The sequence below is a fragment of the Oncorhynchus clarkii genome, chromosome 28 (genome assembly GCF_045791955.1).
Source record: "Oncorhynchus clarkii lewisi isolate Uvic-CL-2024 chromosome 28, UVic_Ocla_1.0, whole genome shotgun sequence".
Lineage (NCBI taxonomy): Eukaryota > Metazoa > Chordata > Actinopteri > Salmoniformes > Salmonidae > Oncorhynchus > Oncorhynchus clarkii.
Window position 1 is genome coordinate 40,745,440 of NC_092174.1, and position 13,016 is coordinate 40,758,455.

The 13,016-nt window shown below is 45.3% G+C and overlaps 1 protein-coding gene across 2 annotated transcripts in view; it reads right to left on the reverse strand.

Annotated features, from left to right (window-relative positions):
• Positions 1 to 13,016, reverse strand: part of LOC139387482 (protein kinase C iota type-like) — a 40,737-nt gene that overhangs the window by 15,045 nt on the left and 12,676 nt on the right. For both annotated transcript variants that reach the window (XM_071133724.1, XM_071133725.1), the window contains 10 exons: positions 6,733 to 6,854; positions 5,342 to 5,431; positions 4,351 to 4,401; positions 4,169 to 4,254; positions 3,865 to 3,999; positions 2,737 to 2,800; positions 2,387 to 2,442; positions 1,755 to 1,931; positions 834 to 1,018; positions 89 to 224 (listed from right to left, as the gene is read on the reverse strand). In XM_071133724.1, coding sequence (XP_070989825.1) covers positions 89 to 224; positions 834 to 1,018; positions 1,755 to 1,931; positions 2,387 to 2,442; positions 2,737 to 2,800; positions 3,865 to 3,999; positions 4,169 to 4,254; positions 4,351 to 4,401; positions 5,342 to 5,431; positions 6,733 to 6,854 — 1,102 coding nt within the window. The remainder of the gene's footprint in view (positions 1 to 88; positions 225 to 833; positions 1,019 to 1,754; positions 1,932 to 2,386; positions 2,443 to 2,736; positions 2,801 to 3,864; positions 4,000 to 4,168; positions 4,255 to 4,350; positions 4,402 to 5,341; positions 5,432 to 6,732; positions 6,855 to 13,016) is intronic.

Consider the following 13,016-nt stretch of genomic DNA (forward strand, 5'->3'; position numbering starts at 1 on the left):
GAAACACAGCAACAGACAGAAACACAGCAACAGACAGAAACACAGCAACAGACAGAAACACAGCAACAGACACACTTTCGACACCCACCTTGCACATGCCGTAGTCAGTGAGTTTGATGTGTCCCTCCGACTCCAGCAGCACGTTGTCCAGTTTGAGGTCTCTGTAGATGATGCCTCTCTCGTGGAGGTAGTTCAACGCCAAGCTGATCTCTGCGGAGTAAAACCTGACACACACAGAGGGATGGTGAAGAACTAGTCAGACTCAACACACACCACCACCACCGTCGTCATAGAGCTACGCAGCTAATCACCAAGCCCTTGGTTCGTTGAATCAGAGGTGTAATTATTAGTCCAAAACTGAACATTTTGCAACTAAAAAGCAAATGTATTGGCATTGGACAAATTCAGGTAGGTCTCACCCCGTTTGCGTCCGTTTAAGAAACGTTTTGCAACAGAATCGGCATAATGAATACACCCCCAGGTGTGCTAGAGCTGGTGGCCTGCCCCAAAGGTTCTAGGTTCGGAGATGTGGGAATTTTACGTCTGGCAACGTGAGCCTACTGGGGGAGAACAGTAGATGTGTAGTCCTGGGCGTTTCAGAGGAACGGACATGACATACCCTTCAAATTCAAATCTGGACCTGGAAGCCAGTTCCACTGCTTTAAAGGGTATAATTTGTTTCCCTGTAATCAGGGACTGATTTATACCTGGGACACCAGGTGGGTGCATTAATTATCAGGTAGAACGGCACTACAGACCTCGTCGGGTAAGATTGAAACGCTCCCAGGATTATTTCCTGGTGTCTGGTGTAGCCATGACTTCACTGTTCTCACCTGGCGTGTTCCTCAGGTATTTTCCTCTGTCTCTGCATGTGGAACATCAGATCTCCTCCGTTCACATACTCTATGATAAAGAACAGTCTGCTCTCAGTCTGGAAACAGGAGTGAAGCCCCACTAGGAAGGGGTGGTTGGATGCCTGCTCAAACACGTGCTTCTCTGTCTGGACCCAGTCAATGTCCTACAACACACACACACACACACCATTTGGAAATCAAGTCTTAAAACGCAAAAAAAAAAAGTTTAGTAGAAATGACCAGCCATCTATCTGATAGAGGACAGATGGACAGACCGACAGGCAGGCAGACTGACAGACAGACAGACCGACTGACAGGCAGACAGACAGACCGACTGACAGGCAGACCGACTGACTGACAGGCAGACCGACTGACAGGCAGACCGACTGACAGGCAGACAGGCAGGAAGACAGGCAGACAGGCAGGAAGACAGGCAGACAGGCAGGAAGACAGGCAGACCGACTGACAGGAAGACAGGCAAACAGACTGACAGGCTACAGAATGAGACAGAAGATGTTAGGAGTGAGAATGGCTGAACACAGTGAATGGTGTTGACAGACTGCTCCCATCTGATGAGGGCTGCAGAAGAAGTGATTTCTGGCATTCTAAGCACAGTGACTGGATGCCCTAGTGATGTGAGGAGACTGACGATGTGTGAACACAGTGAATAGATACAGATCTCCATTGATGGACAGATAATAATAATAATAATAGGTTTGAACAGAGAGAAGAACTAGACAGACAAAGGAGAAATGGCACAGATGATTGATCAGGTAGCACCTGTCAAAGTGTCGATCATGTGTTAATGTAACTGTGTGTGGGTTTACATGTACCAGTGTGTGTGTGTGTGTGTTTACGGATATCAGTGTATGTTTACATGTACCAGTGTGTGTTTAGTACCTCGTCGTCGTTGACCAGCTCCTTCTTAACCACCTTCATGGCATAGATCCTCTCTGTCTTCTTGAGTCGGACCAGCAGGACCTTGGCATAGCTGCCCCGGCCAATCACGCTCAGCAGATCGAAGTCCACCAGACCTAGACTGGAAGCTGACTTCCCCGTGTTTCTGCTGCAGCGGGCCTACAGGACAGACAGACAGAGTTAAACATGAGACAGAGACACGAGGTAGAGAGACTTGAGACAGAGACACGAGGTAGAGACAGACATGAGACAGAGACACGAGGTAGAGAGACATGAGACAGAGACACGAGGTAGAGAGACATGAGACAGAGACACGAGGTAGAGAGACATGAGACAGAGACACGAGGTAGAGAGACATGAGACAGAGACACGAGGTAGAGAGACATGAGACAGAGACACGGGGTAGAGAGACATGAGACAAAGACACGAGGTAGAGACAGACATGAGACAGAGACACGAGGTAGAGACAGACATGAGACAGAGACACGAGGTAGAGAGACATGAGACAGAGACACGAGGTAGAGAGACATGAGACAGAGACACGGGGTAGAGAGACATGAGACAGGGACACGAGGTAGAGACAGATAAAGACAGACATTTGGCAACAAACACACCTCTTTCTCTTCTCCATCTGAGTTCAAACTCTCACTGGAGTCTTTGTTCTGAGGACCTGAGTAGAGAACGAGAGAGTGATACAGAAGGCTTCCTCCTAGACACTAGAGAGTGATACAGAAGGCTTCCTCCTAGACACTAGAGAGTGATACAGAAGGGTTCCTAGCGGGAATGTTAAGCCTTCTCATTCAGCCAGCCTCTGGGCTTAAAGCGGTCTTCCTGCTAGATGCAACTTAGTGACTAAGGTCTGAAGGAACTATTCATTTAGCCAAAATGTCTTTGATTGTTTACCTAGTTTTGCTCACCAAGGCTAGTTATCTAAGTCTTTAACAAGGCGGTGTGCGTGTGTTACCTGGCTGTTCAGAGTGGTCTAATGGTGTGATGGAGGCCCCCCTATCAGGCCCCATGATGGGCTCCTAGACAGATGAGAGATATGAGAGAACGACAGAGAATCATTGAGAAATACGGAGGCAAAAAGTATTTCAAGTTGGTCCTTTATGAGCCCGAAACTACAGTAGGTCCAGGGCCCAGTCTCTCTGACCGCATAACTGAACTAAGTTAACACTCAGGGCCCAGTCTCTCTGACCGCATAACTGAACTAAGTTAACACTCAGGGCCCAGTCTCTCTGACCGCATAACTGAACTAAGTTAACACTCAGGGCCCAGTCTCTCTGACCGCATAACTGAACTAAGTTAACACTCAGGGCCCAGTCTCTCTGACCGCATAACTGAACTAAGTTAACACTCGGGGCCCAGTCTCTCTGACCACATAACTGAACTAAGTTAACACTCAGGGCCCAGTCTCTCTGACCGCATAACTGAACTAAGTTAACACTCAGGGCCCAGTCTCTCTGACCGCATAACTGAACTAAGTTAACACTCAGGGCCCAGTCTCTCTGACCGCATAACTGAACTAAGTTAACGCTCAGGGCCCACAGTTTCTCTGACCACATAACTGAACTAAGGTAAAACTCAGGGCCCACAGTCTCTCTGACCGCATAACTGAACTAAGTTAACACTCAGGGCCCACAGTTTCTCTGACCACATAACTGAACTAAGGTAAAACTCAGGGCCCACAGTCTCTCTGACCACATAACTGAACTAAGTTAACACTCAGGGCCCACAGTCTCTCTGACCGCATAACTGAGCTAAGTTAACACTCAGGGCCCACAGTCTCTCTGACCGCATAACTGAACTAAGGTAAAACTCAGGGCCCACAGTCTCTCTGACCACATAACTGAACTAAGGTAAAACTCAGGGCCCACAGTCTCTCTGACCGCATAACTGAACTAAGGTAAAACTCAGGGCCCACAGTCTCTCTGACCACATAACTGAACTAAGTTAACACTCAGGGCCCACAGTCTCTCTGACCACATAACTGAACTAAGTTAACACTCAGGGCCCACAGTTTCTCTGACCACATGACTGAAGAAAAGTAAAACTCAGGGACACCAGGCTCTGCCTGCTCTCTGCATCTCACCTGGATCTGTTTACCACACTCCACGCTGACCAGTTTGTGACACTTCTTGTGGACCAGCAGTTTGCAGTTGATGCATTTGTAGCCCTGTCTCCCCAGACCCCAGATACGGTCTGTGCAGATGGCACAGTGAGCTCTCTACCATGAGCATACAGGAGAGAACAGACAAATTTAAAACAACCACCTTCAAATATCAACTTATCATTAATACAGCTAAGTCACTGATTGGGAGGACAGAGAGATGGAGTGGAAGAGAGAGATGAGAGAAAGAGAGAGAAAGAGAGACAGGGACAGAGAGGATTCTCACCCTGTTGAACCGTTTGGGCTGGAAGACATGACCACTGGCATAGTAGAGTTTCCTCCAGCGCCGAGCCCCACGACGATATATAGACTCTGAGGAAGAGAAGAACACGGGGATTACTGGAACAAGTGTGTGTGTGTGTCTCAATCTTCAGAGAACAAAAGAAGGGACAAGAGATGTAGACTTACTGTCTTCTCCTGGACAGGGCATGCCAGGCTTCTCTGGGATACATGGAAACACTGGAGGAAGAAAGGGACACCATTAAACCATGGTTGCAATTCCTACCTCACACGTGCCTGTGTGTGCGCCAGAGGTGGGGTAGAGTGGATGCTCTCATTATCTAGCAGACTGTGCCCTTCCCCCTATCCTCCACCTCCCCTGCTCTGGTCCCCCCTCCTCTCCTGCTCTGGTCCACCCCCCCCCCCCCCCCCTCTCCTGCGCTGCCCCCCCCCCCCTCTCCTGCTCTGCCCCCCCCCCCCTCTCCTGCTCTGGTCCCCCCCACCTCTCCTGCTCTGCCCCCCCCCCCTCCACTCCCCTCCCGCTCTTGCCCCCCCCCCCCACCACACACACACTCTCCTCTACTTCCTCCATCTTGCTCTTAACCTGTGGCCCTGCTTTCTCTCTGGTGTTGATAAAAGACAACCAATCTCACATGCACTGACAGACAGACAACTCTATAAACACTGGTCTATTTCCTGGTGTCTGTGAGGCTGTGTGATGTTAATCTAGTTAGCAGGAGAGTATCAGTGGAACAGACAGAGTGTGACTTATAATGGTGTCTGCTGTTGTAAAAAAAAAACATTTATTCAATTCAATAAATACATTGAATTGAATGTAATGGAAGCTCAGTATACTTATTCTGTTGTCGGGATGTTGTCTGCACTGTCAGACCAGCAAAGACTTTCCCTTGGGTATCAAAACAGTTTATACATTTTGGAAGGCAGGTAGCCTAGAGGTTAGGCGCGACAAGCCACTAACTGAAAGGTACCTGGTTCGAATCCCCCCGAGCCGACAAGGTGACAAATCTGACGATGTGCCCTTGAGCAAGGCACTTCACCGTAATTGTTCATGCAAGTCGCTCTGAATAAGAGCGTCTGCTAAATGACTAAATGTTTTATTTTTTATTAAATGGAAGGTTTATGTATTTACTATGTTGTCAGATGCAGAAGGTCCCGTTACCGTGGATGATGAGTTCAGAGTCTTTGTTGACTTCATAGAGCCTCAGGGCTTCCACCAGCTCCAGCTGAGACGATACTGTACACGGGTCACCTGGGAAGACAGAGAGATGGGTCATGGCTGGGTCACTGTGTACTCCGTGTACATCCAAGTGTCTGATGATAGATAAACCTACTGGAACCACCCGATTCCCTATTCAGTGCACAAATACTTCTGACCAGAGTCACAAAGGCCGATATGATAGTCAGAATCATTTTATCTGCCCAAACACCACAAGTTAACACAAAGCCAGTGTTACTTTTACAGTGAAGACTCTCAAAATGTCTAAGCTGAGGTTATTGAGATATTCTCAATATTGAATATCCGTGTCTAAGACAGAGAGCGTGTAGGTGTGTGTGGAGGCAGTGTCTCGGTCTTCATTATGTTAAGTTTGTTTTTCAGAGCCTAGTGGAGTATACGATAGAGAGATCGAGTCATGCATCTTCATCACACCCAGCCCACATGGGCTTACAAGACACCGTATTTGCTGTATCCAAATAAAATGATCATACTTACACACACACACACACACACACACACACACACACACACACACACACACACACGGAAATAAACATATGAAACGCAAAACAAAAACCTTTCAGTTATACAACTTATCTTGTCGTGTCACTTTGGAAATACAGTTTGCAACCAGCAACACTTCTTTTCTGGGTAGCCAGCCCAGTTTGTTCATCACTACTCCGAACAAGGTTACTCTTAAATCATGGTATAGAGTCAAATACTAAGCGCAGTTCATTCTCCATCTCCCCTAAAAGTAAACCCACCACTGCCTTCTCTCTGCATATCAAACCACACCCTTATCTCTACATAGTGATACTTCTGGCTAGTCACAATGAGTGTGATCTGAGATCTGCCCATGAAGACATCTCTAAAAAATGAGAAAGACGGCTGGATGGAGGGGATATATTGTTTTTTTTTTGTATTGTAATGTTTTTAAAATTGTATAAACTGCCTTAATGTTGCTGGACTCCAGGAAGAGTAGCTGCTGCCTCGGCAGGAACTACATGGTGATCCATAATAAACCCCAGGAAGAGTAGCTGCTGCCTCGGCAGGAACTACATGGGGATCCTTAATAAACCCCAGGAAGAGTAGCTGCTGCCTTGGCAGGAACTAATGGGGATCCATAATAAACCCCAGGAAGAGTAGCTGCTGCCTCGGCAGGAACTACATGGGGATCCTTAATAAACCCCAGGAAGAGTAGCTGCTGCCTTGGCAGGAACTAATGGGGATCCATAATAAACCCTAGGAAGAGTAGCTGCTGCCTTGGCAGGAACTAATAGTGATCCTTAATAAATACAAACACATATTTAGAAGGAGAACTACGGTAAACAAACCTTCTTCGTCGATCCACTTCATGGTGAAGAGCTGGTCGTTGTCCATGCAACACATGTCTTTGACCTCCCCGTACAGCTCCTCGTAGGAGATGGACGGCTCAAAGTGGGTGATCATGATGTCCCTGAGAGAGAGGGGACAGGATACATTAAATACACACTCTTATTTTCTCAAAGTGGCCCATATACAAAAAGTCTCAGAGTAGGAGTGCTGATCTAGGACCAGGTACCCTCTTGTCCATATAATTATGATCTGCAAACCAATACTGATCCAAGATACACAGCACTACTAGCCTGAGATGCTTTGTAAATACAGGCCAGTGTATATACAATTATGTGTAGGGTCACATGACCTGACCAGAAAGAAAAAAAACAGAAATGCATAGAGAGAGAATGAATGTGAAATGGTGAATCCCTGTTTGTTTTTTTATAGCTGTTGTTGCTATGAATGTCCAACATCTGACTCTAGATCAGGGATGGGCAACTGTTGGCCCGTGGATCAATTCCCCTATTGTTGGTGGTGGGAGAGAACTCAGTCTCAACTTACTGTTGTGAGTTTGAATATAATACACAAGGTGTTGTTGTGTATTATCAGGTTTAATCTTGTTGCGTCAGTCTGTAACCAAGTTTCCACCCACAGGTTTAATCTCGTTATGTCAGTCTGTAACCAAGTTTAATCTTGTTATGTCAGTCTGTAACCAAGTTCCCACCCACAGGTTGAATCTTGTTGTGTCAGTCTGTAACCAGGTTTCCACCCACAGGTTTAATCTTGTTGTGTCAGTCTGTAACCAAGTTTCCATCCACAGGTTTAATTGTGTTGTCAGTCTGTAACCAAGATCCACCCACAGGTTTAATTGTGTTATGTCAGTCTGTAACCAAGATCCACCCACAGGTTTAATCTCGTTGTCAGTCTGTAACCAAGATCCACCCACAGGTTTAATCTCGTTATGTCAGTCTGTAACCAAGTTTCCATCCACAGTTTTAATGCAAGTAAAGTAATACTGTATGAAAATAAAATAAATAAATTCACGACAGCTGTGATGGAAACAGGAAGTTTCGGAACAATACTATAAATTCAGACCGATCATTTGTTCTTTCAAGATGGTGGGATGTTTGGGTCCGTAAAATTAATTAGGCTACAAATGGAGGTGGAAATGACTTTATGCACAAATATAGATATAACAACCATCAAATGGTGACTTTAATATTCACATGGAAAGGTCCACAGACCCACTCCAAAAGGCTTTCGGAGCCATCATCGACTCAGTGGGTTTTGTCCAACATGTCTCTGGACCCACTCACTGTCACAGTCATACTCTGGACCTAGTTTTGTTCCATGGAATAAATGTTGTGGATCTTAAATGTTTTTCCTCATAATCCTGGACTATCGGACCACCATTTTATTACGTTTGCAATTGCAACAAATAAACTGCTCAGACCCCAACCAAGGAACATCAAAAGTCGTGCTATAAATTCACAGACAACACAAAGATTCCTTGATGTTCTTCAAGATTCCCTCTGTCTACCCAAGGACGCCAGAGGACAAAAATCAGTTAACCACCTAACTGAGGAACTCAATTTAACCTTGCGCAATACCCTAGATGCAGTTGCACCCCTAAAAACATTTCTCATAAGAAACTAGCTCTCTGGTATACAGAAAATACCCGAGCTCTGAAGCAAGCTTCCAGAAAATTGGAACAGAAATGGCGCCACACCAAACTGGAAGTCTTCCGACTAGCTTGGAAAGACAGTACCGTGCAGTACCGAAGAGCCCTTACTGCTGCTGGATCATCCTATTTTTCTAACTTAATTGAGGAAAATAAGAACAATCCGAAATTCCTTTTTGATACTGTCGCAAAGTTAACTAAAAAGCAGCATTCCCCAAGAGAGGATGGCTTTCACTTTAGCAGTGATAAATTCATGAACTTCTTTGAGGAAAAGATCATGATTATTAGAAAGCAAAATACGGACTCCTCTTTAAATTTGCGTATTCCTTCAAAGCTCGGTTGTCCAGAGTCGGCACAACTCTGCCAGGACCTAGGATGAAGAGAGACGCTCAAGTGTTTTAGTGCTATATCTCTTGACACAATGATGAAAATAATCATGGCCTCTAAACCTTCAAGCTGTATACTGGACCCTATTCCAACTAAACTACTGAAAGAGCTGCTTCCTGTGCTTGGCCTTCCTATGTTGAACATAATAAACGGCTCTCTATCCACCGGATGTGTACCAAACTCACTAAAAGTGGCAGTAATAAAGCCTCTCTTGAAAAAGCCAAACCTTGACCCAGAAAATATAAAAAACTATCGGCCTATATCGAATCTTCCATTCCTCTCAACATTTTTAGAAAAGGCTGTTGCACAGCAACTCACTGCCTTCCTGAAGACAAACAATGTATACGAAATGCTTCAGTCTGGTTTTAGACCCCATCATAGCACTGAGACTGCACTTGTGAAGGTGGTAAATTACCTTTTAATGGCATCAGACCGAGGCTCTGCATCTGTCCTCGTGCTCCTAGACCTTAGTGCTGCTTTTGATACCATCGATCACCACATTCTTTTGGAGAGATTGGAAACCCAAATTGGTCTACACGGACAAGTTCTGGCCTGGTTAAGATCTTATCTGTCGGAAAGATATCAGTTTGTCTCTGTGAATGGTTTGTCCTCTGACAAATCAACTGTAAATTTCGGTGTTCCTCAAGGTTCCGTTTTAGGACCACTATTGTTTTCACTATATATTTTTACCTCTTGGGGATGTCATTCGAAAACATAATGTTAACTTTCACTGCTATGCGGATGACACACAGCTGTACATTTCAATGAAACATGGTGAAGCACCAAAATTGCCCTCGCTAGAAGCATGTGTTTCAGACATAAGGAAGTGGATGGCTGCAAACGTTCTACTTTTAAACTCGGACAAAATAGAGATGCTTGTTCTAGGTCCCAAGAAACAAAGAGATCTTCTGTTGAATCTGACAATTAATCTTAATGGTTGTACAGTCGTCTCAAATAAAACTGTGAAGGACCTTGGCGTTACTCTGGACCCTGATCTCTCTTTTGAAGAACATATCAAGACCATTTCAAGGACCGCTTTTTTCCATCTACGTAACATTGCAAAAAATCAGAAACTTTCTGTCCAAAAATGATGCAGAAAAATGAATCCATGCTTTTGTCACTTCTAGGTTAGACTACTGCAATGCTCTACTTTCCGGCTACCCGGATAAAGCACTAAATAAACTTCAGTTAGTGCTAAATATAGCTGCTAGAATCCTGACTATATCATTTTTTTTTTTATCATATTACTCCAGTGCTAGCCTCCCTACACTGGCTTCCTGTCAAAGCAAGGGCTGATTTCAAGGTTTTACTGCTAACCTACAAAGCATTACATGGGCTTGCTCCTACCTATCTCTCTGATTTGGTCCTGCCGTACATACCTACACGTACGCTACGGTCACAAGACGCAGGCCTCCTAATTGTCCCTAGAATTTCTAAGCAAACAGCTGGAGGCAGGGCTTTCTCCTATAGAGCTCCATTTTTATGGAACGGTCTGCCTACCCATGTCAGAGACGCAAACTCGGTCTCAACCTTTAAGTCTTTACTGAAGACTCATCTCTTCAGTGGGTCATATGATTGAGTGTAGTGGGAAGGTGAACGGAAAGGCTCTGGAGCAACGAACCGCCCTTGCTGTCTTTGCCTGGCCGGTTCCCCTCTTTCCACTGGGATTCTCTGCCTCTAACCCTATTACAGGGGCTGAGTCACTGGCTTACTGGGGCTCTCTCATACCGTCCCTGGAGGGGGTGCGTCACCTGAGTGGGTTGATTCACTGATGTGGTCATCCTGTCTGGGTTGGTGCCCCCCCCCTTGGGTTGTGCCGTGGCGGAGATCTTTGTGGGCTATACTCAGCCTTGTCTCAGGATGGTAAGTTGATGGTTGAAGATATCCCTCTAGTGGTGTGGGGGCTGTGCTTTGGCAAAGTGGGTGGGGTTATATCCTTCCTGTTTGGCCCTGTCCGGGGGTGTCCTTGGGTGGGGCCACAGTGTCTCCTGACCCCTCCTGTCTCAGCCTCCAGTATTTATGCTGCAGTAGTTTATGTGTCAGGGGGCTAGGGTCAGTTTGTTATATCTGGAGTACTTCTCCTGTCCTATTCAGTGTCCTGTGTGAATTTAAGTGTGCTCTCTCTAATTCTCTCTTTCTCTCTCTCTTTCTCTCTCTCGGAGGACCTGAGCCCTAGGACCATGCCTCAGGACTACCTGACATGATGACTCCTTGCTGTCCCCAGTCCACCTGGCCATGCTGCTGCTCCAGTTTCAACTGTTCTGCCTTATTATTATTCGACCATGCTGGTCATTTATGAACATTTGAACATCTTGGCCATGTTCTGTTATAATCTCCACCCGACACAGCCAGAAGAGGACTGGCCACCCCACATAGCCTGGTTCCTCTCTAGGTTTCTTCCTAGGTTTTGGCCTTTCTAGGGAGTTTTTCCTAGCCACCGTGCTTCTACACCTGCATTGCTTGCTGTTTGGGGTTTTAGGCTGGGTTTCTGTACAGCACTTTGAGATATCAGCTGATGTACGAAGGGCTATATAAATAAATTTGATTTGATTTGAATGGAGGTAAACTTGAGGAGTCACGCGATGATCTGGTATTCGGACCTCCCACTACGACTCTGTAAAACATGCAGTTTATTAGGCCACAGATTATTATTTTTTATTTATTTGCCTTTACCTCCCTTATCTCACCTCATTTGCTCACATCGTATATAGGCTTGTTTATACTGTATTATTGACTGTATGTTTGTTTTACTCCATGTGTAACTCTGTGTCGTTGTACGTGTCGAACTGCTTTGCTTTATCTTGGCCAGGTCGCAATTGTAAATGAGAACTTTTTCTCAACTTGCCTACCTGGTTAAATAAAGGTGAAATAAATCAAATAAAATGAAAAGTTCTGATGAACTTCACAGGGTGGTGACCGTGCACGGTGACGGGCTTGACGCTGCCAACCAATAAATATTCAGGGTCTTATTCATGGTTACATGACGATCAATGCTTGACAACAAAAATATTATTGCTCTTATTCCTAATAATTCCATTATATATACACACACTAGTCTACCTGCACTGTATCTGTGACCTGTTGGCTAGAGAGCACGTGTCAAGACCAGAGTAGATACATTTACTCTTTAACGCAACTGTTTTTGTGACAAAACTATCAGTAGTGTTGAAAATATGACAGAAACACATTGTACATTCCATTTTTATTCTGTACATTCCATTTTTATTCTGTACATTCCATTTTTATTCTGTACATTCCATTTTTATTCTGTACATGAAAATGTTAAGCGAATAAGTATATTTTGTGTGCATTGTCATCACACACTGATTTTCTATCTGCAACAAGTCTGTTTGGTGGAAATACCACAGGTGAGAAAATAAACATATTCTTCATGCAGAGTTTAGAACACTGGTATGAAAATCTGTCAATGTGATGGAAACCTACCTACAACTGACAGTCACTCAGTTAGCCCATGTGAGAAAAAAACAACATTTGTTTGGTAAGTTAGTCTAGCCAGTTATCTAAACTTGTAGGAATCATGGTCGAACTGATTGAGTCGACCATGATTTTGTTAAGTCACTCTCACTCAGATTTCATATATAAAAATAAAAAAACATCTCTCTTCGACCCATGGCAAAACGTGTACAATTGCAGTAAACTTGCTTTAAAAAAAAAAAGTACAACATTCACTTAGGGCGTCCAAAAGGCTAGGGCCGACTGTGGCTGCATGTGTGAGTATGGATGTGGGTATCGTCAAAGTTGCCCATCCCTGGTCTGGAACAGCCTCTGGCCTATAATCTACCAGCTCTATCCACAATCACCAATCCCTCCATGGCCCCCTGATAGCCAGGCTAGCAGTCTACAGGACAAGAGACAGACGGATAGCAGAGCGATACAGCAGCTCTCTCTGGCAGCATCCAAAATGACATCCAAAAGTACACTACTTTTGACCAGAGCCCTATGGGAATAGGGTGTTATTTGGGATGCATGATCTGTCACAGCCAGAAGGATTGGTGGCCAGCGCTAGCAGCCCTCCTCCCTCTGTCCAATGACAGTATGTTAATGAGGCACAGGGGAGGCTGCACTCCCGGGTTTCACAGCCATCACACAGACAGCAGGCTGGGTTTTACAACCACCACACAGACAGCAGGCTGGGTTTAACAGCCACCACACAGACAGCAGGCTGGGTTTAACAGCCACCACACAGACAGCAGGCTGGGTTTTACAGCCACA